Genomic DNA, 25,117 nt, shown 5'->3' with positions numbered 1-25,117 from the left:
GGTTGTAACAACTAACAAGTTTTTTTTGGGGGGGTTTTATAGTTCAGTCCACCCTCCCTAGGGTGGAGTTAAGATTTCTAGGGTGGGTCCAACTGTTTTATATAGGCGCCATGTGTCAACGATGACGGGAGGAATGCCCATTCAATCCAAACACCCGCCAATCAATTTCCCGGTTTATTCCCCAGCTGCGATACCGCGTAAGAACAACAGAAGCATACGATGAAAAGCTAAACAAAAGAAAAGTCAGATGATCGATTTCGAAAGCAAACCTCCGATTCCGAATGCGGTGAAGCATCGGAGAAAGGGGGCTGTGGAAGAGCTTTGCTTGATACGATCGCAATTCGCAAACTAAAAGAAGAAGATGAGTTTCCTATTCGGCAACAAGAAGACCCCTGCTGGTATAAAGTTCTCGCATTGCTTATGCTTACATGCATACACGTGTTTTTTATTTCTACGTGATTTTATTATTTGATTATTTTGCTCCAAACTTTAGTTCTGAATCCAAAAATTCCAGGATTTGTCTGGGTTTAGATCTCTCTAATTTTAGCTTATCTTGTTTTTTATATTAAGACGGTCCCGTTAAACTGAGTAGTACAGAGGATCGAACATCAATTTTCTTCGTAAAACAAAATTTTTAGTCATCACTTGGATTGAAAGGCAGAACACCAAAGACTTCGATAATTGCTCAATCACGCCCTGAAAATTTAGGGTTTCTAATGTTCTTTAATTGCATTCAGGCCGATCGCTTTTCCTTAGTTGTAGAAAAATGTGAACTAAAAGGGAAAAGAAGTTATTTACTTTTCTTGTTTAGTTCAATATCAGTTTTTGCTTGTAAATATGGGATTCTTCTTTGCAAAATGTTCTTTTGGGTGGAATATTGTGTAATTATGGTAAGCATCGATGTTAATTCTGACATTTTTCAAATAAGGTTTCTGAGGCTAATCAGTAGTTGTGTTAAACCTAGTCAGGTTTTGCTTGAAAATTTAATATGGAAAATCATTATTTATTTGTACTAATAAAAACGTATATGTTTTCATTGCACTAGACAGTTATGAATTTTGATGCAGTATTTATATGAAATATGTGTACATATTACATAATACAGTATCCTATCATTGGATTTTAAATCATAATTTTCTATTAGGTTACACAATGTTTGAAATATCAATTGTCATTCATGGAAAAGCAAACAAATGGCTTATGATTTTTTACTCTACTTTGCAAGGAGATGAATTATTATGAGAAACAAGGGCATGATTTTTACTCTAAGCTAATAAAAAATCATTGTAAAAATATAAACCAACCACCAAACGCTTGACCATCTTATAGGGCCACATGGGTATTTTCTTATTCAACTATCCAGATTCCCAAGAAAATAAAGACTTTTACTTTAAATGGTTAGCCTAGAAACCCTGTTGTTCTGGTTTCTCTTCCTGCCTAGTCACCCCCAGAACTTCACCTAGATGAGCCACTTTTAACAATGGTTATTTTGTGCAGAGCTCCTGCGGGAAAATAAGCGGATGCTAGACAAATCTATTAGAGAAATAGAAAGGGAGAGACAAGGTCTGCAAGCACAAGAGAAGAAGCTTATTGCGGAGATAAAGAAAAGTGCCAAGCAAGGGCAGATGGTATATTATTCTTTTCATACCATTGTTTTCATGAATTGTTCATGGTTTAGTGGTTCAGTTAATCTTTATAGGAGTTTTAACATGGATCTAAGCTGTGTATGGTTTGGCAAAACAGTGTTAACTATTTGTTGTTATATTCATTGTTAACTTTTGTGTGGCATTCTATGAACAACTGGTTGCAATAATACATTAGGTTTCTTGGGTTCAGTGTGCCTAACACTTTGTATTTGTCTGAGAATTGATTAGTGCGTCTAAGTTGCATGGTTGACAGGCATGTGAACTTTCAAATAAGTCTCAGCTCCCCAATGGCAAAAGACAGCTTACATATGATCTCTAAGCTACTATAGCTTATTTTAATCCAATATACCTTACTATGACTAAATGTGGTTCATTGTTGGTACTGACATGTTATTTGACAAGACTTGAAAATACAATAGTAGGAATATGTGTATTCATGGGAACCTATGGGTAGCTCCCATCCAATAGGTGGCAAAATGAGGGAAAGTGGAATAAGGTGATTTGATTGTGTGGACCAAGGAAGGTAAGAAGGATTGATTCAGTGCACATTGAAGCTTTTGAATGAGCTAAATGAAGGTTGAAAAGGGTGCATGCTTAGGTAAATAGAAAGATCTAAGGGTTCACAATTTGACAGAGGATATAATACTTCCATAGAATGAAATTGTTAGTCATGGTTGGCATATCTGATTTATGCTTGCTACTTACATAAATTAGAGCTCATCTTGGAAGTGGATAATATTTCAATAGCTGGTCAAATAAGGAAAGCATAGGAAACAATTTTTCTATATGCAAAAACAAAGATATGACAGAAGCAATGAAGATGATCTTGTGTAATAAAAAAAGCTTTAAAAGGAATGGAGATGTCATGCTTAGCTCAAAGAAAACTGTTGTCTACTTGATAACACTAGTGTTCATAGTGTTCAAAAAATTGGGGTGTTTAGTGATCCAGGAACAGGGTATGTGGTTCCAAAACTACAAGATGAGATTCACAAATGCATAAAAGGTGTCTTGTGTTTCAAAACCAGATTAAACAAAAAGCTAACCATGTCCCAGACATCCTCTTAATTGTTTTGGATGCTCATGGAGGTTATGCATTGAAATTAAAGTTTCTTGCATTCAGTCATCAAGACCAGATGTGGAATTCACAGTTATGGTTAGAACTTGATTCTACTAGCCATGTAATCCTTAAATGCCCTTGGAAATATATTAATTTCATTGGCCCTCTTTTTGAGAGAAAGAGAAGATTAGTTGTGCTTAAGATGACACAAACAAATGTGTCATGAAAAGAACATTTCTACATGAATGCTAGTTGTGCTTCCTATCACTCAAAATAACCATTTTATTCTCTATTCTTTTATCTAACCATTCGATATGTTAATATGGGCTATATCAGAAGTGCTCAAGATGATACAAATAAATGATACTTATTCATCTGCAAAATGTTGCAATTCACAATTTACAACACTTTTCAACTACATATACTTTTAGATTGTTTATGTGAGATGTAAACCAGTCCTCAAAAATAGGTGTAAACTTGAAAAAGTAGAGAGAAAAAGAAGGAAGAAAAGTAAGAGCAGCAGTACAAGAGAAGAAGATGGAGAAAAGATGAGGAAGAAGAAGAAAAGGTTCGAATAATCCTTCCCTCTCTTCTCTAATCCTTTTTACTAAAAATTAATGTTAAAATAATTACAAGTATGCCCTTAAGTGGGCGGCCAGATAGGCAGTAACATAAAGAGATCAAACAAAAAGAAATAACAGGCCCATTAAGAGAGGTCCATTAGCTAACGGGAAAATAGAAAAAATATTACAAGAGAAGATACTAGGACCCATTCGGCCCAGTCTCTTTACACTCCCCCTCAAGCTGAGCATAGATGTAAATCATGCCCAGCTTGCTTATATAGTGTGTCATTTTCCCTCTTGGAACTCCCTTGGTCAAGATATCAGCCAATTGTTCGTCTGATGTGATGAATGGCAAACAAACTTCTCCTGAGGAAACTCTTTCCCTTATAAAATGCCTATCAACTTCAATGTGCTTAGTTCTGTCATGTTGAACAGGATTATGTGCAATATTGATAGTTGCTTGGTTGTCACAGTAGAGCATCATTGGCTTCTTATAATCAACCCCCAATTCTTCTAAAAGGGATCATAGCCACAGTAATTCTGACACACCATGTGCCATTGCCCTGTATTCTGCTTTAGCTGAGGATCTAGCAACTACAGACTGTTTCTTACTCCTCCATGACACAATGTTCCCAGCGACCAGAGCACAATAACCTGAGATGGATCTCCTATCATCAATACATCATGCCCAATCGGCATCAGTGAAAGCTTCCAGCTTCATGTGTCCATGTTTGGCAAATAGAATATCTTTCCCTGTAGTACCTTTCAAGTAACACAGAACCCTTTCTGCAGCAGCTAAATGAGTATCTCTGGGAGAATGCATAAATTGACTAATAACACTTACTGCATAGGAAATATTTGGCCGAGTCATGCAAAGATATAACAACTTCCCAAGCAGTCTCTGAAACACCCCCTTATCAGATAAAAGGTCACCATCTGTAGCAGATAGCTTATGATTAGGATCAATAGGAGTGGAGATTGGTTTAGCTCCAAGTTTACCAGTCTCAGCAAGGAGGTCAAGGACATATTTACGCTGAGAAATGAAGATACCATCCTTAGATCTAGCAACTTCAATGCCCAAAAAGTACCTAAGATCTCCCAAATCCTTGATCTCAAATTTAGAGTTGAGAAATCTTTTTAGTTTATTGACCTCTTGAGTGTCATTATCCGTGACCACAATATCATCAACATAAACTATCAAGAAGGTCACCAGAGAGCCATATCTCTTCAAGAACAGGGTATGATCAGATTGAGTTTGTGTGTGGCCAAAGGAGACAAGAGCAGCCCTAAACCTCTCAAACCAAGCCCGAGGAGACTGTTTGAGACCATAAATAGATTTTTGTAGTTTACACACCTTGCCTTGCATTTCTTTCCCATACACCCTTGGAGGCAAAGACATATAGACCTCTTCATGTAGGTCTCCATTCAAGAAGGCATTTTTAACATCAAACTGGTTTAGGGGCTAGTCAAAAGTAGTGGCTAGAGATAACAAAACCCTGACTGAGGTCATCTTAGCTACAGGAGCAAATGTCTCAAGATAGCCAATACCATACATCTGAGTGTAGCCTTTAGCAACTAGCCTAGCCTTAAACCTCTCAATAGATCCATCAGAGTGATATTTAATGGTAAACACCCATTTACAACCCACTGGTTCCTTCCCGTCAGGCAAGTCAACAATATCCCAGGTATGGTTCTTATGCAAAGCATCCAGTTCAGCCATCATAGCATCCCTCCATTCAGGTTTAGATAAAGCTTCCGATACGGACCTGGGTATCACATGGGAAGAAACAGAAGCAAGAAAAGAGTAGTAGGAAGGAGAGAGAAGGCTGTAAGACAGGTGTTTTGAGATACAATGGGTTGTACACTTCCGCTTGCCCTTGCGGAGAGCAATAGGAAGGTCAAGGTTTGGGAAAGATGTAGATGGGTCAGAGGAAGGCTGACCTGTTACCTCAGTAATGATGGGAGGAGCAAGAGGCTCTTCTATAGGAGTGGAAACAACTTGCTCATGTCTGAACCTGTGCCTTTGGTGCCACCTTTGGAGAATAGGATGAGGAGGATTTATAGGAGAATGAGGAGGAACTGGAATATTGGAGGTAGGTCCAATGGGAGAAGTGGACACCTCATGAGAGGACTCGAGGAATGGGAAGAGGAACAGCTGGAGACATAGCAAAGGGTTCTTCAGATGTCTCCCCCTCAGGAGAAATACTAAAGAAATGAGTCAACTCAGCAAATGTGACATCCCGAGATACAAAGCGGGTGCCACTAACTGGATCAAAACAGCAATATCCCTTCTGTGTGGAGGCATATCCCAGAAAAACACATTTTTGAGCCTTAGGTTCAAATTTGTGCCTTTGGTGGCTGTGAACATGCACATAGCAAGTACACCAAAAAACACGGAGAAGAAGAGAAAAAATATCATCATCCGGGAAGAGAAGGCTAAAGGGGGTTTTGAAGTTAAGAACCCGGGAGGGCATACGGTTGATCAAAAAGGTAGCAGTAAGATCAGCATCTCCCCAAAATTTTATAGGAACATGGGATGCAAACAGGAGGGATCTGGCAACTTCAACCACATGTCGGTTCTTCCTTTCCGCCACTCCGTTCTATTGTGGAGTGTAGGAACAAGAACTTTGATGAATAACCCCAAAAGTTTCAAGATAGGCGGAGACGGTTTTTCTCAAAATACTCCTTAGCATTATCAGAATGGAATATTTTGATCCGAGTGTTAAACTGGGTGAGGATGAGTTCATGAAATTTTTGCACAATAGCTGGTACTTCATCCCTGGATTTCATGAGATAAATCCAAGTGTAACGAGAGTAGTCATCAATAAAAAGGATAAAGTACCTGTAACCCCCCATAATTGGCAAATGATATGGCCCCCATGCATTAAAGTGAACAATATGAAAAGGAGAAAGAGATCTTTATTGCTTATTGAATAAAAATGTCTACAATGCTTTGCCAGTTCACATGACTCACAATGAAGACTCGATAAAGACACTCCCTTAAACATATCGGGAAACAAATGACTCAAAGCAGAAAAAGACAAATGACCAAACCGAAAGTGACATAACAAGACTTTGTCAATAGACTCTGACAAGACTGACTCTAAGGCAACTCCATGAGGTGGTCCAAAAGCTCTATCCAGTGTGTCCAGCAAGTATATTCCGTTCGCCTCATGGCCACTCCCAATCATTCTCTGAGATTGCAGGTCCTGAAAAACACAATGAGTGGGAAAAAAGATTATGCTACAATTCATGGATTTAGTTAAGCTGCTAACAGATAAAAGGTTTTTATTAAGTTTAGGGACATGAAGGACAAAGGGTAAATAAAGGGTGTCAGAGGTCTTTATATCCCCTTTACCAGAAATGGGAGCAAGAGACACATCAGCAAGGGATATTTTCTCTTTACCAGAGAGAAGGTGGTATGAACAGAAGAGATTAGACAGGCTGGTCATATGGTCTGATGCACCGGAATCAATAATCAAAGGGATTTTATGATTACCTGAAACTGAAGCATGATTTGCAGAAGCACGAATACTTGAGTGATCAAATGCAGATGATGATGATGTGTTGCTGGAAGAGTGATATGAAGAAACAGTAGCTTACAAGTGATTTAGCAGCCTCCCATACTTTTCAAAATCTGCCTTCATTGTTGCCAACTGCTCAATGGTTGATTTTTCTTCACTCTCCTTATTTCCTCCTTTAGGTACTGTAGCAACATTAGTTGTCTTAGGCTTTCCTGCCTGACTGCCCTTCTCAGAACTGTTGTCATTCTTAAATCTGTTAGGAAGAAGCTCAGGATGAAGCTTCTAGCAAGTGTCCTTTGTATGCCTCGGTTTCTTGCAATATTCACATATCTGCTCCTTTTTCTCAGTCGGACCCTTTGGCTTTATTCCAGAATGTGCAAAGTGTTCTGTAGGTGAACTCTGTAACTGAACCTGCTGCCTACTCTCCTCACTGCTTATCATAGCGTATGCCTGGGAAAGAGTAACCTCATCTTTGGCGAGGATATTTTGCCTAATGATGTCAAACTCAGGGTTGAGTCCAGTAAGAAATTCAAACACCCTATTTCTCTCCACCAACTTCCTATACATTTCAGCATCATTCTTACTCTCCCATACAACTATCTCCATAACATCAATTTCTTGCCATAGGGATTTCAGTATATAATAGTAGATTGCTACACTCTTCTCCCCCTGTCTTAGATTCTTCACGTCACTTTTCAACTTGTAGACTCTGGCTACATTCAACTTCTGTGAATAGGTCTCAGTAACACTGTCTCATATCTCCTTAGCCGAAGACATCCAGAGATAATGCTGACTTATATGAGGTTGCATAGAATTGACCAACCATCCAATGACTGTATAGTTCTCCTGCATCCACTTCTCAAATTCAGGGTCTGTCTCTTCGGGTTTCACTTTACTACCTGTGAGATACCCTTCCTCTACTACAGACATAAATTCTTATAGACTGTGCCCAAGCAAGATAATTTGTCCCATCTAGCTTGATTGTGGTCACACCAGTCAAAACGGAATCTACCGAGCCGAGGCCGAAAACCGACACTTGCTTGAACTCACTTCTATATGGCTCCATTAATCAAACGAAAATCAAAGAACCAGAAATTTGGTCTATATAAACTTACTTGAAGTCAAACCAGAACCCAGATGCTTGAAAACTAGGGTTTTACTCCGTTCAGCTGTCAGGGAGGAAGAGAGAAGATGCAGCCGCTCTTACCAGAGCTTCCCAATTTCTTCCAAACCTGAACCGCCCTCCTTTAGGAGTCAAAAGACACCTCCCAAGCATAGAGCGCCACACCCAAGGCTTCACCTTTACCTGTACCTTCGAAAATCTCTGGTCAGCTAGGGTTTTGGGCAGCAACAAAACAACACCACTTCTTGGCAATATCCAGCCAGATTTAAACTCTCCAAACCCTCTACCAACTAGGCCAGAGATCCTTTGAGCTATAGAGAGCCTATCTCTCTATACACTCTCTTAATCGAAGGGTGTTTGGGAAAAGAGGAAGAAGAAAAGAAGAAAGAAACCTACTCTGATACCAAGATGTCAACCAGTCCTCAAAAATAGGTGTAAACTTGAAAAATTAGAGAGAAAAAGAAGGAAGAAAAGTAAGAGCAGCAGTACAAGAGAAGAAGATGGAGAAAAGAGGAGGAGGAAGAAGAAGAAAAGGTTCGAGTAATCCTTCCCTCTCTTCTCTAATCCTTTTTTACTAAAAATTAATGTTAAAATAATTACAAGTATGCCCTTAAGTGGGCGGCCAGCTAGGCAGTAACATAAAGAGATCAAACAAAAAGAAATAAAAGGCCCATTGAGAGAGGCCCATTAGCTAACAGGAAAATAGAACAAATATTACAAGAGAAGATACTAGGACCCATTTGGCCCAGTCTCTTTACAGGTAAGTATATATGGGTAGCACAACTAATGACCAAATGGGAGAAGCTTGATGATCATCTGAACCAAATCTTGTGCTGATTGTCTTTTCTTTCTCAGGGAGCCGTGAGGATAATGGCAAAAGATCTCATTAGAACACGGCATCAGATCGAAAAGTTCTACAAGCTTAAATCGCAACTTCAAGGTGTTGCTCTTAGAATTCAGGTACATTTTGTAGTTATTGTTTTTTCTGTTGCATGTATGCCTTGAAATACCCTCTTGGTGTTTCTCAACTTTCTTCACCACTCAGATTGCTACTTCTTGCTTGTTTATATTTTTATCTTTTGAATTATATTGGACTTGGAGGTGGAATATAGTATGCAATGTAATTTTTTGTGGCTAGCTGATTGTTATTGGCTGTTCTATATGTTTTATCCTCCTATGATGTTTTCTGGAGAATAAACAGCAATGCCGGAAAAATAAAGAAGGGCCATTACCCAATTTTAGTCATGGCCATCCAGGGTCTTGGGAAAGGTGGACTGGATGCAGATCTAACCTTCGTCATTTTATTGCACAATGTAGCCATCCCATACTCAAGCATGAGTTTGTAAACTTGTCAGCATGAGATTTGAGCATTATACCAAGCAATGGTGAATGATCCTTTTAACAGTAGAAGAAATGGGGAAGACATAATTTGGAGATTTTTTTGGAAGCATGGAAGGTCCAGAACAAGTTTGAATTCTTTTGTTATGATTACTGAATGGATTGAATGAGGTAAAAGAAATTGTTCACTTGTACTATAAATATGCATCTCAATGCTTTCTTTACTTCCTATTCAGGTGCACAGGGTTATATTTTCTGTTCTGGGTCTTTACATGATTTTGATGAGACTCATTCTGTGATCATTTCCTTTCAATTTATTGAGCAAATTTATGGGGTTTTGTCAACTTTTTTCTATGTTTCTGGAGTTTTGGATAGGATACACTATTTCTGAACTAGCTTTGGTAATTTTCTTTTCTTTTTTTAACAACTGAAAAAAAAAGGTTTAATAAATATAGAGGCACCTGCTTATGTCTAGAGAAATTTCTAATTAATAAGCATAAGTTCTTATGCAAAGAAGTGCAATGACCAGCTTAGTTAATGCAGAATTAATCACATTGGGGGCTTCTAGATATTTAGTTGCTTTTACCATAGAATCAGTTAATACTCTCTTGGCCATGAAGTTGTACAGAGTCCACAAGTTAAAGAAAGTTTCTGTGAACTAACCCTGTCAAGCTGAAAGCTGTGGTAAAAAATTTTCAGACGTTGAAATCAACACAAGCAATGGGGGAGGCCATGAAAGGTGTTACAAAGGCGATGGGACAGATGAATAGACAGATGAACTTGCCATCATTGCAGAAGATAATGCAAGAATTTGAGAGGCAGAATGAGAAAATGGAGATGGTCACAGAGGTTATGGGAGATGCAATTGATGATGCTTTGGAAGGGGATGAAGAAGAGGAAGAAACAGAAGAGCTTGTGAACCAGGTGCTTGATGAGATAGGTATTGACGCCAATTCAGAGGTATGTCTTTTCACTTTATGTATGTAGGTATTCCTTTATATACGGGTGTATCTGTGTGACGATAACAATGGGATGTTCGTTTAATGTGCAGTTACTGAATGCACCCTCAGCAACAGTCACTGCACCAGCTGCACAGAGGAAGGTTGCACAAGCTGAATCAACGGGTAACGAGGATGGTGGGATAGACAATGAGCTACAGGCAAGGTTAGACAATTTAAGGAGAATGTAAGTCTTGTTCTCATGAAATAAACAGGAGTTGACGATGAAATGGAAATATAGAATATAGTTTGTAATATTTGTGAAATTATGCCTGAATTCACTAAAGTCTAGGTTGGGAAGAATGAAGACTTCAATGAAATTACATATACTAGAGATTTTGGCATTCGATAGTTCGGATTCCAGAAGAAAGTCATGCCCTTTTCCCTCTTGCCTCTTTTTTGTCTTTTCACCGTGCATAGACACAAGTACAAATTGACATGTTTTTCTGTTTATTTAATTATTCATAGAACAACAAAGGTAAACAGAAGAGAAGATGTAAAAATTGTGTACTAAACTGGAAAGAGTTCATGATTATTTCCACTCAGCATTTTATAATCTGGGTATATTGTTAATTGCAGTGTTTTAAAAGCATAAGGCGCAAAAAAGGCATAGCCGCATAGGGGTCAATTTGCGCCTGGCCTTTTTGAAACATTAATAAATGTTTTGAAAAACATATTATCTAAAATTAAAATACATAACATATAAAGTATATTCAAATGTGAATTTAGAAATAAAATCAAACATATAAAACATTTTCAATCATGTAAAACCTACAATCTCTTTTTTTCCTCAATTGCATTAATTAACGTAGCTAAATGTGATATAAAACATATTATATTTATGATTATATGAGTCACCTTTGTGCTATGCCCCTTGAAGCAAGTCCGCACAAGTTCATGTTAGGGTCTTAAATTCTTAGTTTTTACACAAAAAATAATGATTTTATAATTTTAATTGCTTTTTAAGAAGATATTTTAATAGGATGAACGAATGAATAACATTAAGACCTTAACATGGACTTGTTTGGACTTGCCTCAAGGAGCATGGCACACAGTTCTGGGGTGGAGCTCCAACCAGCCATTAGGGTAAAAAAAAAAAATACAGAATTTTAAAAAGGTGTACGCTTGGGCTGAAGTGTAAGGTGCATCAGGCATGCACCTTTTTGAAAGGGTTGTGCCTAGGACCTAGGCGAGGCACCTAGCCTAAAATGTGCCTTGCCTATGCACCTAGGCGTGCCTCAAATATGCCTTTTTAAATAATTGGTTAATTGATAGGCCACTAGATCACTAACTGGCCTAATGTGACAAGGCTTGGAGTAGATCCAAATCCAAGGGGCAGGTGCACATCTATGGCAATGGAATGGTTTTAGTATGGTTAGAGGCAAATGATCTTAGGGCCTGTTTGGCTCACAGGAATAAGGATCTGGAATCAGAATCAGAATGGTCCATTCCTACCATTTGGTTGGGTGGAATCAAGATCTTATTCCCATTCCTAGTGGAAGGGCATTTTTTCCATTTGAGGAAATGGCTATTTGCCTCCCCCTCCCCTTCCCTTGAAAATGAGAATCTGTTCTAATGGAATCTGATTCCAATTCCCATCTAAACCAAACAAGATGGAGGAATAGACTTTTAATTCTGATTCAAAGGAATTTCAATTCCAATTCTGATTGCAAACCAAACAGGCTCTTAATGCTTTTCAATGCCACAATTTATTGTAGTTGACACAGGAGACCAACCTAGCATCGCTAGGACAAAGTTAACCTCGTCATATGGTTACTTCATACAGAATTTTTTAAAATATAGTTCACAAATCAACTTTGTAGTCAAACTATGAGCATAAAGAGATTCTAAAACAGAAAATCTACCTGTTTTACTTATTCTAATCATGGTGAATTGGTGATAAGTATATCATATCTTACCATATCTGTGGATTTTAGAAAGTAATGGCTTATGAGGCTAATGCACCTTTAGAAGTTAGAAACACCGCAAATAAAAGCAGAAACAAAATTATTTATTTATTTATTAAAAAATTCCATTTTACAAATATAATAAAGTTGCACCTTCAAATTCCACGAAAAAAACAAAACGAAATAATTCATTCCACGTAGCTTCCAGAAACCCATTTAGTCCAATGCGATCCGCATCCTAAATGTGATTTAACCTTATCGAATATTATAGATTCATTTAAAAAAGTATAGCTAAGCTAGCTAACGAAATATCGGGAGATTGGTTCTGAATCTTGCATTCAGAGAACTTCTAATGGCAGAAAGGGATGAGGCATTTTGAGATCACTTTGGCTGTTTCCAAGTTTTGGTATCCTCTGGGCATGACATCTTAACTAATTCAGGTCCTTAGTTATCTTTTCAATTAAAAAGTGATGTATAAGTACAATTTTACCCACACTCCTCATCAGATGTCTTCGTAACAGTGCAGGCAAAACAGCCAAATTAAGTTTTTCCGAAGGGTCAAAGTTGAGTTTGTACTTTGTAGCTAGTATACCATGTAAAGGTTGCCGTGTTAGGCAAGGTAGGCTTGGCTCAAGTCACATGGGGACAACCTACGCTATAGCAGCAGGTAGTGTTTACGCATGAAGACAAGGTCCATCAGATATTTTATTTAATTTAGGGTAAATTTTTTAAACCATTTAGTTAATTTACTAAGTGTATCTTTACTATTTGAAAATACACACACTATCCCTTAATAAAAAAGACAAAAATTATTTTACCCTTTATTACTTTTCAAATTTTCAAAATAAAACAGAAAAAATGAGAAAGAAACACTGAACTCAGTGGTTGATTTCAGCACTTGCATCCCTGTCATTTTTGCACCCACTGATACCTACAATGTCACCGGCATCAATTATGAAACAAAGACCCTCTCCTTGATCGACGCCCACGTACTTACCGGCAGTGCAATATGTCCAAAGGCAAAACATAATGTCACCCTCACCAGCGCACCAAATACATGAATTTATCCTGCCTTGCATCCGGCGGTAACCAGTCCTTGGTTTTCGAGTCAGACAAGATTTCGGAGAGGCTTGATTGGCATAGGGACTGCGCGCCAAAAGTGGTTACCACGGTTATGGAGGAAGCGATTACGAATGTTTTCAGTATGACGGATGGGTTTGTCAGGGCCTTGCGAAGGGGGTTTGAGTTAGATTGGGGAGACATTGGAGATTGCGTTGCGTGTGAGGAATCTGGTGGCTATTGTGCTTACTCTTCCAATTCTACAACGGACCTCTTCTGCTTTTGTGAGGATGGACGGCGCAGCGGAAAACGTTGCTCCGGTATGTTCTCTCTCTCTCTCTCTCTACTTCTTCGAGAGAATTTTTACGACTGTTACAACTACTATATCGTTCAAATGGTAACTTGGTAAGTAGTCCACATAAAATTTAGAGTAGGAAAATTTACATAAGCGACGAAGTTGAAGTTGGAGCTCTTCCATCATCTGGCCGGCCGAGTTTACTGGACATAACCAGAGACTCGGAACACCACGACCACAACCGCTGAAACAAACGGCGGGTTTCTTCTCTTCTGTCGCAGCGGAGGCTTCCTCGGTTTCGCTGTTAATGTATAGGAAATATCGTTGGTAGTCGGACGAGTTCATTTGAAGGCTGGCTTCGTCAGCCCCTGTGAAGGCTGGCAGCTGCACACAGCGGAGAATCAGCGCCACCCCTTTCTCGCTCCGGCGGCGGCAATAAGCCCTCTTCCAAAGAAAACAGAGGGGCGGAGGGGAGAGAGAGACTAGAGGTTGAGAATGGAGAGAGAGACCAAAAAGAGACAAAGGCAAGGGGGAGGAGGTATTAGAAGAGAGAGAGTGGGGGCTCAGGTACGAGGGTAATATTGGGTTTTAAAAAAAAATTGTATAGATCATGTAGAGTCACATGTGCGTAGAGTGTGACGGAGAATTGACTTTAAGAACAAGGTAGAGTTGGTCAATTGTCACTAAGAGTAGTATTAGTCAATTTTCAAACAGTAAAAATACACTTAATCAATTAGTTAAACCATAACAGTAGTTTAACAAATTTACCCTTTAATTTATTGCCATTGCTACCGTTTGTTTTTTTTGGTAATGTGTAATCTTATCTGTGTGGAATTGGTATATGTTCCTCATACAGCACGTTTTACACCGATCTCACAATCATATTCAGTCCTGTATTGGAAATATCTTCCTATGAATAATAAATATAAATAAGGGAGATGTTCCCCATTAGGATATGCTGTGAGGTCAATGTAAGGCATGCTTTGTAAGGAGCAAATCCAGTCTCATTTGTGTGCATGATCATTGCATTTGCATTGTAGGCTCGTTTAATCAACTATATACAAGTTGTATATTCATCCACCTACTACCTATTTGAGAATATATATAACTACTGCTTCCATCCAAAAATAAGATCCATCCGTATCTCAATTATCAATATAATTAAGGGTTGGAATCAGAATTGGAGTCTGAATGGAAAAATCCTTTGGATTTACTCCTCTTATTTGTTTGATTCATACAGAAATCTGAATGAGAATTGATGGTGCGCAATTCGGCCGGTCTTAGCTGTCAACGACCTTGTCTCTGAACGGAATTGCGGGGAACCTGAAACAGAGAAGATGAGGAAGCTCCGGGGGGAACCCGGTGTGGAGGTTCCGAAGCTCAAGTTAGAATCCTTCAAAGGCAAGATAAAACCAGATAGCGCAAAGTTTGCATACCTTGTTCTTGGGGGTAGGGGGCCTTTTATAGCCACTTCGTGCACTCACTCCTAAGCTTCTGTCAGGTCGGGTACGGTTACCTCTGGTCTCCTACCAGTTCGGGTGTCATCCCCGCTGCTGGTCAGAACCGCCACTGCTCCCTTTTGTCGGAGCCGTCTCTGCGACTGGCGATGACGGTGGCAGGTGGCGGTGGTAGGTGACCGTTGAAATGCGGCTGTCAAGCGTCAGATCCCAAGTCAGTCAGATGTGCCGCCCCTTGGATACGAACCTCCTCGGTGTCAGGTATGGTACGTTTGTTCAGTTCGGCGTCTCGGAGGCGAAGTGTTGGAGTGGCGAACGAGGTGAAGTCTTGAGTTCGGATAGGGGAGTGTCCCGAACTGCCATGAGGCGGGCCAGTTCGGGTCACTGCCTTGTGTGGCTTGGGGCGCAAGGGAGAGTTCGGGCTCCTCGTAGGGAGGTCGGGCTCCTCGTAGGGAGTTCGAGCTCCTCGAAGGGAGTTCGGACTGCTGGTTTCTTCCCTTTGGTGCTTGCGCCCTGGGTACGCTGTTTTAAGTGCTGAGCTATTTGTTTTTGCCACGTGGAGTGATTGCGAGGTCGGGCCAAATCTTCCTTCATCAATTGCCCCCCACTCCTCGCGCTAAGGGTCTTGCCCTGGCACGGGGAGTTCGCAAGGTGTTAGGTGGATTTGCCCTGTACTTTGAATCTTGGTTCTGATGGCGCGAGGTGCGTTGTCAGGGTTCCTTGGGTTTCTTCGAGCGCCCAAAAGGTAGGAAACGTGCCAACTTGCCTAAACGCTGATAGATGTGACTGCGCGCGCTTTATTTCAAAATTTCAAAAAAGTGCGCCACTTGGGAGGCGCGACAGCAGGCGTCTTTTCAAATTTGAAAACGTGCCGCTGCCGCTTTTATTGTGAGGAGACGTGCGCTGGCGTTCCGTTAGTTTCGAAAAGACGTGCGCCGGCGCTCTGTCAGTTTCAGGAAGACATGCGCCGGCGCTTTGTCAATTTCAGAAAGACGTGCGCCAATCACGTCTCGGTCTCAAGGGACGTGCGGTCAGTGCGACTGTGGGCCGTCGGATTGGCTTTGATCTAAGTCGTCACTTTTCGATCACTGTGAGTATAAATAGCGGGGGGGGGGGGGGCCCTAGCCCCTGTCACTTCTGTATTTCTCTCGAGCTCGCATCCAGGTTTTTTCAGTTCACGTCCAGGTTTTTTTCAGTTCGCGTTCAAGGTCTTTTGCTCGTCCGAGCTCCCGTGGTCTACAGCCTTTTTCCGGGTGAGTACTTTCCTGGAATCCATCTTACTCCTCGATCTCTAGCTTGGATAGCTCAAATAGTCCTTCCAGTGGGTCTGATGCAGGTTCTACGAACCGAGTTGCATCCCCTGATAGCCCTAGCGAGCCGGAGGTAGAGCTCGAGGAAGAGTTCGAACTCGTAGGCCGAGGTGCTTCGGGTAGTTTGGCGTCCACCTCTCGTCGGGGTCGGATGTTAGACAAGTTTGGCCCTTCGACCATGACGCCTGAGGGGCTCCAATCCCTCATTACCTACTATAACTTGCCCAGGGAGTACGCTTATTTCATACCTTCGGGTAGCTTTCCTTGGGAACACGGTCCTGATGAGATCGTGATATTCCGGGAGAAGCTTGCCGCGGGGTTGCGATTGCCTTTCCATCCCCTCCTTGTCGAGGTCTTGAACCACTTCGGCGTGATGGTCGGCCAGCTTCACCCGAACTCCATTCGAAATTTGGTGGGGACAATCTCCTTATTTTGCGAAGAGAGCTTTCCTTTGGAATCTTCTCTTCAATCTTAATGCTTAAGAAGCAAGCGGGTCCCCTCCCCGGGCGTAGGCGGGCATATTACCTGTCTCCTCGCCCGGGCTTTAAGCTTTTACATGAACTCCTCAACAAGGTCCCGACCTGACAAACTGGCCTACACACTGATCCGCCGACTGACGTAGGCGCCGCCCTGACAACCTGGTCCAGGCGCCGACCTGGCCGCCTGACACAAGCGCCAGCCTGACGACCTTGAGGAGTTCACCACCGTACCCCGGTTCTGACGGGATGTGACGAGTCTTACCGTTTGGAGGCTTTTCACCCACCTAACCCGCGAGGACTCTGGTATATAAAGACCTCACCCCCCAAAGGGGGGGAGGAGGGGAAAAGGGATGGTAACCCCTGCCCTCTAGCTCTCTCATTTCTCTCCAAGCTCTCATTTCACTCCAAGCTCTCTGTAATCAGAATGCTAACTTAGGCATCGGAGAGTCCCCGCCGAGAAAATACCCCTGGGTCCCCTGATTCAGTTCTCGCAGGTCCCTCCGCTCCCGCCGCCTACAAAGGAGAGGAAATCACCTCATGCAGAGGGTAGTCGGGTTGCGCTGAACCAGGGAGCTCCACCATTCTCTGAGTTGTAGACCGCCTAGGAGCAGGTCAAATGATGAGTCCACCAGGGAGCTCGCCACTAGGCAGTTTGCCACCAGGCAGTTCGCCACCAGGCAGCTCGCCACCAGGCAATTCGCCACCAGGCAGCTCGCCACCAGGCAGTTCGCCACCAGGGAGCTCGCCACCAGGCAGTTCGTCACCAGGGAGCTCTCCACCAGGGAGTTCACCACCAGGCAGTTCGCCACCAGGGAGCTCGCCACCAGGCAGTTCGCCACCAGGCAGCTTGCCACCAGGCAGCTCGCCACCAGGCAGCTCGCCACCAGGCAGCTCGCCACCAGGCAGCTTGCCACCAGGCAGCTTGCCACCAGGCAGTTCACCACCAGGGAGCTCGCCACTAGGCAATTCGCCACCAGGGAGCTCACCACCAAGCAGTTCGCCACCAGGGAGCTCGCCACCAGGCAGTTCTCCACCTGGGAGTTCGCCACCAAGTAGCTCATCACCAAGGCACGTCACCACCGGGTCAAATAACGAGGTACTTAGCCAAAAAAGTTTATACATCACAAAAAATGGTACGTGACTAGAAACGGTTACATCAATTGGCGCCGTCTGTGGGAACACACTACAAAAAGCTAAGTTCTCATCCTACAAAAGCTAAGTTTTCATCTTACCAAAGCTAAGTCCTCACTTTTTAGAAATTGAAGCTATCGCCTTATAGTTTACATTTTTTATGAACTCAAAGACTATGCAGGGAGCTAACAGACTAAGTAGCTCTACCAACCTTACCTCCAATTCAGATAATGCCTCATCAGTCCTCTCCGCAAGGTCCCCCCTACAAAAGATGAGCTCTTCGTGGCTTCCGCGGGAGTTGGCGACCAACAGAGTACATAGGCACCCTTACCGGTCGAGCCTTCCAAGGCTCCCGTGAAAGCTAGCGACCTAAAGTTAGTAGTGCTGCCCCCGAAGGTCGAGCTCCTAGTAGCTTCTTGTAGGAGTGGGTGATCGGCATTACGAAGCTGATGCAGCACGATCATAGCTCGACACCTCACAGGCAAAGCCTACGGGCCACATTACTGCTTAAAGACCCGGTCGCCTCTCCGACACGGGCAAAAGTCAAAGAAGAGTAGACTACGAGTCACTCCCAAAGCCTACGGGCCACACTATTGCTAAATACCCAGTCGCTTCCTCAGTTGGAGCAAAATTAGCAAAAGTGAACTATAAGTTGCCCCAGAGCCCAAGGGCTACACTACTGAACTGGCGGAGAACCCCTCGCCTCACTGGCAGCTTGCCACATACAGGTAGCTCCCGAAGTCTAAGGAATTGGATCAGCACTTACTAGCTCGTCGACTTACGGGCCAAAAGAAATCTACTTCCTTCGCTGAGTTACTCTCAGCTCGGGAGTGGGGGGCAATTGATGCGGGTAGATTTGGCCCTCTAGTGAAATTGCGACACGTGGCACCTCGTGACAACTAGGAAAACACCCAGACAACAACTTACCAAGTTGGTATCCCACCCGGGCACCGGTCTGGCCGGCCTGGCGCGGCCTGCACGCGACCTGGATCGGCCTGGCACATGATCTGACCTGGCCGACCTAGCCGCCCATAAGACGCCCACCGATGAACCATAGCGGTGTACCCCGCGAGCTCGGTAGCTCACCAAGGAGCTAGGCTGCTCTCCAAGGAGCTCACCACCAAGGAGCCAGGCAGCTCGGCAGAGCTCGCCACAAGCAGCTCGGCATAGCTCCCCCGGGCAGCTCGGTACAGGAGTAGTTTGGCGTATCGCAGGAAGATCTCCTACCTGACAACCTGGCCTAGACACCGACCCACCGATTGCCACAGACGACGCCAATTGATGGTGCGCAATCCGGCCAATCTTAGCTGTCAACGACCTTGCCTCTGAACGGAATTGCGGGTAACCTGAAACGGAGAAGATGAGGAAGCTCCGGGGGGAACCCGGTGTGGAGGCTCCAAAGCTCAAGTTAGAATCCTTCAAAGGCAAGATAAAACCAGATAGCGCAAAGTTTGCATACCTTGTTCTTGGGGCTAGGGGGCCTTTTATAGCCACCTCGTGCACTCACTCCTAAGCTTCTGTCAAGTTGGGTACGGTTACCTCTGGTCTCTTGCCAGTTCGGGTGTCATCCCCGCTTCTGGTCAGAACCGCCACTGCTCCCTTTTGTTGGAGCCGTCTCTGCGACTGGCGATGACGGTGGCAGGTGGCGGTGGTAGGTGACCGTTGAAGTGCGACTGTCAAGCGTCAGATCCCAAGTCAATCAGATGTCGCCCCTTGGATACGAACCTCCTCGGTGTCAGGTATGGTACGTTTGTTCAGTTCGGTGTCTCGGAGGCAAAGTGCTGGAGTGGCGAACGAGGTGAAGTCTTGAGTTCGGATAGGGGAGTGTCCCGAACTGCCATGAGACGGGCCAGTTCGGGTCACTGCCTTGTGTGGCTTGGGGCCCAAGGGAGAGTTCGGGCTCCTCGTAGGGAGGTCGGGCTCCTCGTAAGGAGTTCAGGCTCCTCGAAGGGAGTTCAGATTGCTGGTTTCTTCCCTTTGGTGCTTGCGCCCTAGGTACGCTGTTTTAAGTGCCGAGCTATTTGTTTTTGCCACGTGGAGTGATTGCGAGGTCGGGCCAAATCTTCCTTCATCAAGAATAGAAATTGATTTGAATGAAATGTCATTCTCAAGGAGGATAGAATGACCATTGTAACAAATGGAGGAATGACATTCCACCATAAATGAGAATGTGATTCCAATTCAAGAGCAAGGATTAACTGAACACGATGACTGTTCAGCGGGCAGGGCTGTGGAACCAATGATAATGTTTCATGTCAATAATAAAATACATGAAACCAACACTTTAATTGATTACTGGCGTGGAATATTATCATTGATTCCATGGCCAGCTGAACAGAGCAGCCATCCCATTCAGCTAATCTGAATTTCCAATTCTGCCCGACCAAATAATTGGAATTGAAATGACAGACTCTAAGCCCCCTGTTACTGCGAAACAAACATGCCCTAAATGTGATCCGATCAACTGGTAAGTAAAACTTGAGAATTGGCGACTTGTCTCTTATCACAGACTGCAAACAAAGGTAAGAAACAGCCACAGACTGCAAACAAAATCACCAACCTTTTCGTTTTTGGATATTCGATCATACAAAATTATACACACAGACGCACAGAGAAAAGAAAATAGATTTTATCTGGACACTGCCGTATAAATTCTTCACTACTCCGTTACGGACCCAGAAGCACCGTATATAACAAGATGGACAAGAGAAAAGACAACTCGACGGTAAAACTGTGCTGCCGGAGTTCGGCAATTAAACCCTGTCGGAAAGAAGTCCTCCTGGCTCCTGCTCTGTCCTCTGTCAATACTGATCAATAGCGGGACAGTTAGAGTGCGGCACGACAAAGTGGGCAATTGGAGTGAGAGTATAGCCACATGTCTATGCATGGAGCATGGAACAAATGCTTACAGAGTGGCAACTGCCGAACATCTTCGCCATCTTCGAAAACTGACAAGCACACTGAGCATTCGATATCCCCAGCTGCTTCGTCGCCTTTTCGGTACTTGAAACTGGAAATTAAGCCAGAAGTGTAGCGGTGGGGGTTTCTCAGACTCAGGCTTGTGTCTTCTGGTGATGGGTTCTGATCATGCCATCTCCAGAAACGGAGTTGTGAACAACATCCAACAATGAATAGGTTGTATGCTACTAGCACGATGGCAGCCGATCCAATGGCCACCACGCTGTAGTAGAAAGGAGATAAATTGGTTTTCTGATAAGGTATGGGAGGGGAAGGAGCGGCCATGGAAGGGCTTAGAGCAGCTTCCATATTCCAAGGCCAGAAAATAAATTAACGGAAACGGAGATCACAGATTCACAGAGGTGTTTAATTAAGATCAATGTAATAATAAAAACCTTCAAATAATTATATAATCGTTTTATCGTCATGGGTTTGGCTCTTATGGAGCCGTTTAATGAGTAATGAATAGACTCCCAAATTATTAATTATTAAAATCTAAAAATATTACTAAGGACAAGGCCCCGTACGTTTTCATAGACAGCCATGAGAGTGAAGTATGAAAGTTGAAAACTCTCTCTCTCTCAGAATGAACCATGGTTTTGTTTGAATAATGGACCTAATTTACGAATAAAAACCTAGCCAGAGCTGCATTGCTGCGTCTTCTCGAGGACTGCGTATTCTTGCTGGATGGTCAACACCTTAACCTGATCCGATTATTATAACCATCTGATAGAAGCCTGTGGGTTCCACTTATTCTTGTTCCTGACTCCATTCGTTCTGAAATTATCAAACTTTATGACCACCCACTCCTTTCTCTCTGCCTCAACGCGCCACCCTTTCAATAGCGAAGCCGTTATTGGGTTCTGCATTCAAGTCAGTAAAACTCTCAAACAACTCAAGCAGGCTCACGCTTACTTACTCAGAACCCAATCCCATCAACATCATCGACTCCTGATTCATCTCACCACGCGGGTCCTCCAGTTTCCCGGCAATAATCTCCGATACGCCTCTCAATTATTCGATCGAATCCCCCACTGTGAAAACCAGTTCCTTTGGACGTCCATCATCCGTTCTCATGCCCTCCATGCTCAATTTAACCAATCCGTCTCCCTCTACGCTAGGATGCACCGGATGGACATCCCGCCCACTGTATTCACCTTCTCCTCGGTGCTCAGTGCTTGCGCACGCATTCAGGCAATCCAAGAAGGCAAACAGGCACACACTCGAATTGTCGAGTCCGGCCATTTCGGTAATAAAATTGTGCAGACTGCTCTTCTCGATATGTATGCAAAATGCGGGGCTGCAGAAGATGCAAGACGTGTTTTCGATCAAATGGCCGATAGAGATGTCGTCGCTTGGACGGCCATGATTGCCGGGTACTCCAAGACCGATAGGATGGACGATGCGCGTCATCTATTCGATGTCATGTTGGAACGCAACGTCGTTTCTTGGACAGCCATGGTGGCAGGGTATGCAAATGCAGGCAATGTCGAAGCTGCGAAAGAACTGTTTGATCAAATGCCAGAAAGGAACTCCGTGACATGGACAGCCATGATTGCTGGTTATGGAAAACACGGGGACGTGACTGAAGCCAAGCAAGTATTTGATGAGATACCGGTACGCGATTCGGCGTGTTGGGCTGCGATGATTGCGTGTTACGCACAAAATGGGTATTCTACTGAAGCAATTGAGATGTATAAGAAGATGAGAGAAGCAAATGTAAAGGTGAGCGAGGTTGCCATGGTTGGAGTAATATCTGCTTGCACACAACTTGGTGATCCAGATACGGCAAATACAGTGGCCGATCACATGGAAGAAGGCGTCTGTGGTAAGTTCTGTTATTATTTGTACCATTATTTTTCTTTTGGGCTAAGGGAGATCGGAGAGTGAGCCGGTAAGGTACTTCATGCAAGGCGACTGTCCAGGCTTTGAAGTTCGAACCCACTAACGTGTAACGAGGAGTTGAATATCCATGGGCCAAAATTGAGTTAATCCAGTTGGATGATCATGAATTCATGATTCATGACCATCCTGTCTTATATACCATCTCCAGGCTTACTCGACGTAATTTTCCAAATAAAATGATGCAACAGGTGAAAATGTTCAATTTGCATTTTTTATTCTTTTTCCTTGTTCATCATTCAGAATTGCTGACATTTTTATGGTGCCAAAATCATCTCAGATAGGACGCTGGTTGTATCCAATGCGTTAATCCACATGCATGCAAAATGTGGGAACATCGATCGAGCTTGGAAAGAATTCAACAGAATGGTGAAGAGAGACGTTATCTCTTACAGTGCATCGATCGCTGCCCTCGCTGATCACGGAATGGCCCACGAAGCTCTAGAACTCTTCTCGAGGATGCAGAAAGAAGGACTAAAACCCAACCAGGTGACGTTCGTCGGTGTGTTGAATGCTTGCAGCCATGCAGGACTAGTGAAGGAAGGGTGCAAGTACTTCGATTTGATGACTAGGACGTGTAATATCGTCCCATTGACGGAGCACTACGCTTGCATGGTTGACATTCTGGGACGAGCTGGGCGGCTCGAACAGGCGTACAGGCTTATCTTGGACAATGGGGCTACACCAGATGCCGGAACTTGGGGTGCTCTATTGGGAGCTTGTAGAGTTCATGGCAATGTCGAACTGGGTGAGATTGCGGCAGCGCATCTGTTTGAACTTGAACCTGAGAATACTGGAAATTACGTGCTCATGGCCAATATTTATGCATCGGTGAATAGATGGGATGATGCAGCAAGGATGAGGAAATTGATGAGAGAAAGAGGAATTAAAAAGTCTCCAGGGTTTAGCTGGATATCCAGGTGAAGCAGTAGTCAATTTTTTTTTGGTGAATAAGCAGTAGTCAATTCACACAAATGCATGGGAGTGCAAATCAGAAGAGTGTGAACTCCCCGTACACTTTTTCTTCAAATAAAACTAAGTAAATTTCAAAAAAAAAAAATCCGAATTTGCATTCAATTTATTTGCACCACCCATATTTTTCATCGTCACCTAAGCTTAGCTTGGGGTAGGTGGTAGGCTATATAAATCTTGTTTCACTATTCTGTTATGTTTTATGTCAGATAATGGAAAAGATAATTTAGGATCCATAACCATGTGCTTGGCATAAATTTTGTGAGCTGTCAATCCGATACAACCCTCTTTTATCTGAAATTCTGAACTTGGGACCGACAGTGTAATTTTACACTCCCATACTTATGCACTAATGTAAATGAAGCATTTACACTTTGTACACTGTGATCCGGTGAAGTGGTCAACGCATTGAGTCGATCTTCTGCCCATGAGAACTCTGTTCACAGAATATTCCATCCTCTGCATAGTATTATACAGGGGGAGATGTTTCCAATTTATAGGGGGTAGTGTATTGTGAATAGACATAAACAGAGTTCTCATGAACAGGTGATCTGGATTGCAATGGTAATACAATAAACTTCTTTGTTCTATAATAGGATGAATTCAGATCCCCTCAAACGGCCCGTAGTAGGGAATCCCCCGGGCGAGGTAATTTCTTGGCCATAAAATTTAAAGAACGAACGAGGTTGGATTAGAAACTTGGGAATGGGATGACGCCGCATGCAGCGCCATATCTGGTCAAGTGATCTGGTTGCTTCAGACCGTGGTCGTGGACTGTACAAACTCTAAATTTCAACCAATCCGATCAACTTACGGGCATATCCATCTAAATAGCAGGTTGCCCATATAAGCCATATCATGTTTTCCAATTTCCATCCGTTCGTCAGACTCTTAAATGAATGGTTGAAATGGTTCTTGTTGCGGTATAATTGTGATTACTTTCGGCTGTGTTTGGAAGTGGTGTAAATACAAAATTCTATCAGTGAAAATAAAAAACGCTCAAATGTATCAGAGTAAAAAACAAACCGGCCGAATGCATGTTTTGTACTCTTGTGCGTTTGGCAAAACGGTATAAAACCATCGGCATACAAGTATATCTGGCAAGCGTCCATAGAGACATCGTCTCTACACTGAACAAGTCTCATCCTGTCCTCCTCAACTCACGCTCTATCCTCTCCATGCTCTTCCTGGGCCACCTCGGTGATATACAACTTGCTGCTGGCTCCCTTGCCATAGCCTTCGCCAATATCACCGGTCACTCTGTCCTTTCCGGTCTAGCACTGGGCATGGAACCTCTATGTGTGCAAGCATTTGGAGCTCAGCATCCCAAGTTTCTGGCCCTTACCCTTCATCGCTCTGTAATTTTTCTACTCTTCTCCTCAATTCCCATCTCTCTTC

The 25,117-nt window shown here is 43.0% G+C and overlaps 2 protein-coding genes across 2 annotated transcripts; both read left to right on the top strand.

The window, feature by feature from the left end:
• Positions 1 to 78: 78 nt before the first annotated feature.
• LOC104600607 (vacuolar protein sorting-associated protein 2 homolog 1-like) lies at positions 79 to 10,601 on the top strand. Its single transcript, XM_019198286.2, has 5 exons — positions 79 to 398; positions 1,498 to 1,628; positions 8,769 to 8,873; positions 9,951 to 10,211; positions 10,303 to 10,601. The coding sequence occupies exons 1-5, from the start codon at positions 362 to 364 to the stop codon at positions 10,438 to 10,440; spliced, it is 672 nt and encodes a 223-aa protein (XP_019053831.1). The 5' UTR covers positions 79 to 361; the 3' UTR covers positions 10,441 to 10,601.
• A 2,357-nt stretch (positions 10,602 to 12,958) lies between these two features.
• Positions 12,959 to 23,807, top strand: LOC104600606 (putative pentatricopeptide repeat-containing protein At5g37570). The gene is made up of 3 exons (XM_010263654.3): positions 12,959 to 13,535; positions 14,751 to 22,673; positions 23,028 to 23,807. Exons 2-3 carry the CDS (start codon positions 21,641 to 21,643, stop codon positions 23,669 to 23,671), a joined length of 1,677 nt encoding a protein of 558 aa, XP_010261956.1. The 5' UTR covers positions 12,959 to 13,535; positions 14,751 to 21,640; the 3' UTR covers positions 23,672 to 23,807.
• Positions 23,808 to 25,117: the final 1,310 nt, after the last annotated feature.

Source organism: Nelumbo nucifera, chromosome 8 (genome assembly GCF_055504915.1).
Source record: "Nelumbo nucifera cultivar China Antique chromosome 8, China Antique-T2T, whole genome shotgun sequence".
NCBI lineage: Eukaryota > Viridiplantae > Streptophyta > Magnoliopsida > Proteales > Nelumbonaceae > Nelumbo > Nelumbo nucifera.
This window is presented reverse-complemented; position numbering and strand designations above follow the sequence as displayed.